General features: G+C 32.4%; 1 protein-coding gene across 1 annotated transcript; it reads right to left on the bottom strand.

Moving 5' to 3' along the window:
• Positions 1–332: 332 nt before the first annotated feature.
• Positions 333–1,275, bottom strand: LOC110288918 (olfactory receptor 8K5-like). Its single transcript, XM_021155156.1, has one exon. The coding sequence runs from the start codon at positions 1,272–1,274 to the stop codon at positions 333–335; it is 942 nt and encodes a 313-aa protein (XP_021010815.1). The 5' UTR covers position 1,275.
• Positions 1,276–4,723: the final 3,448 nt, after the last annotated feature.

The following is a 4,723-nucleotide window of genomic DNA, read 5'->3' as shown; positions in this document are numbered from 1 at the left end:
TAAACAGATTACTTGAAATGGAATGGGAAAGTTAAAACTTATGCACTTTCAGGTACAGAGTGTTAGATATGATGAAAATTCTTGAAACCTAAATTATGGATTGATTGTTATAGACAGTAGAATTATATTAAATATTAGACTTTTACAAAAGGAAGATTTTATACACTATTATACACATAACTTTGTAAGAACTGAATGGTCTATATTTATGAATATGTCTATATCTAATCATCTCTCTAACTCTATGTCTATATATAGATATATCAATATCAATATCTAGCTCTATTGCTGTATTTTTCTTTCTTTATATATAATATAAATAATACTGAATATTAAGTATTAATTTTAAATTGACCCTTTAATACCCTGTAGAAGGCATTTTTAACCTCTTTGTTCCTTAAACTGTATATCAAGGGGTTAAGCATGGGAATCACTAAAGTATAAAACACAGAGGCTATTTTATCATTCTCTAAGGAGTCAGTAGATTTAGGTTGCAAATACATAAAAAATAGAGTACCATAGAAAACCACAACCACTGTCAAATGAGAGCCACATGTAGAGAAAGCTTTTCTCCTGCCTTCTGCAGAATGCATTCGGCATATGGCTATCAGAATCAGAACATATGATCCGAGGACTACCAGAAAAGAAGAGATCAAATTCAATGCTGAAAATGATATGATCACCAATTGTATTTCTTCAGCATTTGAACACAACATAGGTAACAAGAAAATACCATCACAGTAGAAATGACTGATGATGTTAGAGCCACAGAAAGTTGATGTGAAAATCCTACTGGTGACCAGCAAAGCCTGGAAGGTACTGTAGAGGTATGGGATGCCCACAAGCACATGGCAAAGTCTCTGAGACATGATCACACTGTAGAGCAGAGGGTTGCAGATGGCCACATAGCGGTCATAGGCCATTGCAGACAAGATAAAAAATTCAGTGATAATAAACATAAGGAAGAAAGACAACTGGGTGGCACATTCACAGAAAGAAATGGTTTTGTCATTCATAACAAAATCCACCAGCATCTTGGGACAGATGACAGTGGAATTTCCAAGATCAATAAAAGCCAGATGTCTGATGAAAAAGTACATAGGGGTTTCTAGGTGAGAGTCCAGCTTAGTCAAAATGATCATGCCCAGGTTACCCACGACTGTGACTGCATAGATGATGAAGAAGGCCCCAAACAAAGGAAGCTGAAGCTCAGTGCGCTGTGTGATTCCCATCAAGATGAACCCAGGCAGTGATGTTGTATTCTGTTGCCCCATTTCATCCAATTATATCCTCCAAAAGAATTAAACATTGTTCAAGTTATATTTGTAAAGTGAACAGATATTTTTAAATTAAATGGTCACAAACAATATTTGCACATGTTTTTTAAATGAATGCATAGAGTATTCTTTGGAAATGATCTCTTTCAAAAGATATACAATAAATATCATTAAATTATAATTATACACATGTAAAACATGGATATTAATATTGAAACGCTACTTTATACATAGAGCTTTGTTTTTAGACTGCAACTTCATCTTGTTGGAATTTTGTATGCAATTTTTGCATTCTTGAAAATTGAGACAGAGATAGAATGAAGTTAAATCATTTTGACTATTATAATTCCTTAAATGAAATCATTCCAAGTTGTGAAATACAAACTGAAATAAAAATGCATGCTTGTATATCCCTATAAATATTTCCAAATAAATGTGTCTTTCCCATAGTCAAGTGTGCTCATTTTAATATTCTATGTCATTTCCACTCTATTTTACTTGTACTATTATGAAATGCATTGATAAGCAGGACAGTACTATTATCCTGAATTTAATAACTGTGAATTGAGTAGAGAACACATGTCACTCTACAGTAATTTTTAATCTGGTAAAAAAACAAGCTTCTTAAAGCACTTAGCGTAATAAATGGAATTGGCTTGATATTGTATGAAGCCAAATATATTCTCTCTGTGTGCATCACTGATTTTTAAGTTTTGATTACTTGTATTGCAGTTGAGGTACAAGTATTCAATTTTCCTTTCAGTTGAATGCTCACCTATTTTAAATTACCAGATAAATGGTTAGATATATTCCAGCAAAAGTATTAATATTTAGCACTTTTCTTCGTATACTTGTGCATAATTATTCTGTAATACCATACAGAAGAAGTGATAGAGCATGTAAGATGTATTTACTTAGCCATTTTACATCAGATATTACTATCTATTAATTTAACTGAAGAAGAATTTATAAATCTCAACATCATGATTGACTATATTTCAGTGGTATTCCTCTTTCTTTAATAAATTTGCACAATCTGAGCAGCAAAGTAATTTTTCATTGAAACGAGATAATGTAGATGCACTAGCTAATTCTACCTGATTCCTTCCCTTTAGTCCTTCAGTCCCTGGACAGTGGGAATCTTCACCATTGTCAGCATGATTTCCACTTGTAGGACTAATCAGAGTTTAATGTTCAATGAAGAAAAATGCAGGGTAGGCTTCTTAGCATGTGCAGCACTAATATTAACCTCATAACTGTGATAACTGCAGCATTGCTAAATACTCAATAAAAATGTTTAGTGTATAAGAAAATTTATGGAAGTGTTCATATTAAAAGATTCTTTCATGAATGTATCCTTTTCAGAAGGAAATTTGTATCATATACATAATATATTATATATTGTTTGTATAATTTGTGTTGTAAATTTATATCTCCTATTAAAATAGTCAGTTTCTTTTAAATAAAAAATGTAGTATTTTATTATCTAACATTATATAGGATTCACCCCAAAACTTATATTTTTATTTTATGTGAAGCAAATACAATATAACATCCTGTTTTGCTTCTGAAAATAATTATATTGTTATTTTTTTAATGCTTGAGATCAGTAATGAATTATTGATATATCTCTCATTCCTCTTCACTTAAAACTTTCCTAAATGCAATGGATTCAGAATATCTGTTCAAATGATAAAATTTAATGTCTTAAGACAATTTTACAATTTCAAGGAGCACAAGTAAATACAATATTTTTGTTCTGCATCTCAAGGAATAAAAGAGTGCCAACAATTAGAGGCCAGGTGTGATATGAATTACTTGTACTCTGGGGTCTATCTGTACCAAATCCATGAAATCACTTACCTTTGAGAAAGGATTAAATTCTAATATTCTAAATCACTTCTACTTTTTCTTTAAGGTAGCAAGAATTTATGGCTTTCTTTGTTCTTTCTGATGTTCCCAGGGGAATTATCATATAATTTGTTCAAATGATTACATTTAGATCATCTTAGAGACTTAAGACTTTATTGTGTCTTCTAATTGTCTGGGATATTATGAGTATTCCCCAAGGGAAAATATAAAGTTAACTGTCAAAAGAAGACTAACAGCCTAAGATTTCAAGAGAGACCTAAATAACTTTAATAACTTTTTTATTCATTGAAGGAGCACCAGTTATTAGTGTTACCATGGGAACTAGTTTGACATGTGTTTTACCACTGTACATGTCTTTTTCAAAATTCTGATAGAATTATACACCCATTATTGCCATTTTCCTGAGTTTTTGTTACTCAGGAAAACATCTGGAGTCATTAGTTGTAGTCATCAAGGCTGTTTCTGAGTTATCTATTCCAATGCCTGGACACAGCTATGTCCTTCTGCTGTCACCTGAGTTTTTGATTTTAGCCATTCTGATTGGTATGAGGTAAAATTTCAGGGTCATTTGATTTACAATTCCCTGAAAACTAAGGATTTTGAACATTTCTTTAGGTAGGAGATTCTAGTCCATGAAAGATTCCTCAGTTGAGAATTCTTTGTTTAGCTCTCTACCCCAGTTTTTAATAAGTTAATTGGTTCTCTGGAGTCTAACTTCTTGATTTCTTTGTAAATATTGGATACTAGCCCTCTATCAGATTGAAGGTTGGTAAAGATCTTTTCCCAATCTGTATATTGATGCTTTGTCCTGATGACACTGTCCTTTGCCTTATAGAAGCTTTTCAATTTTATGAGGTCCCATTTGTCGATTGTTGATCTTAGAGCATAAACCATTGGTTTTCTGTTCAGGAAACTATCCCTTGTACCAATGTGTTCAACGCTCTTTCCCACTTTCTATTTTATTAGATTCAGTGTATTTGGTTTTATGTGGAGATCCTTGCTCCACTTGGACTTGAGCTTTGTACAGGGACATAAGAATGGATTGGTTTCCAATCTTCTACATGCTGACCACCAGTTCAACCTGCACCATTTGTTGAATATGCTGTCTTTTTTTCCACTGGATAGTTTTGACTTCTTTGTCAAAGATCAAGAGATCATAGGTGTGTGGGTTTAATTCTAGGCCTTTAATTCTATTTCATTGATCTACTTATCTGTCTATATACCAATACTGTGTGGTTTTTATCACAATTGCTCTGTAGTGAAGCTTGAGGTCAGGGATGTTGATTTCCTGCAGAAGTTCTCTTATTGTTGAGAATCGTTTTTGCTATGCTGGGTTTTTAATTATTTTAGATGAATTTTAAAATTGATTTTTCTATCTCTGTGAAGAAGTGAGTTGGAGTTTTGATGGGCATTGCATTGAATTTGTTGTTTGCAACATAGCCATTTTTACTATGTTAATAGTGCTGATCTTTCCATCTCCTGAGATCTTTTTAATTTCTTTCTTCAAAGACATGAGGTTCTTGCCATACAGATCTTTCACTTGCTTAATGAGAATCACACCAAGATTTTTTTTT

The sequence above is a fragment of the Mus caroli genome, unplaced genomic scaffold (genome assembly GCF_900094665.2).
Source record: "Mus caroli unplaced genomic scaffold, CAROLI_EIJ_v1.1 scaffold_11472_U1_1, whole genome shotgun sequence".
Classification (NCBI taxonomy): Eukaryota; Metazoa; Chordata; class Mammalia; order Rodentia; family Muridae; genus Mus; species Mus caroli.
Note: the sequence above shows the minus strand (reverse complement) of the source record. Positions and strands in the feature narration are given on the sequence as shown.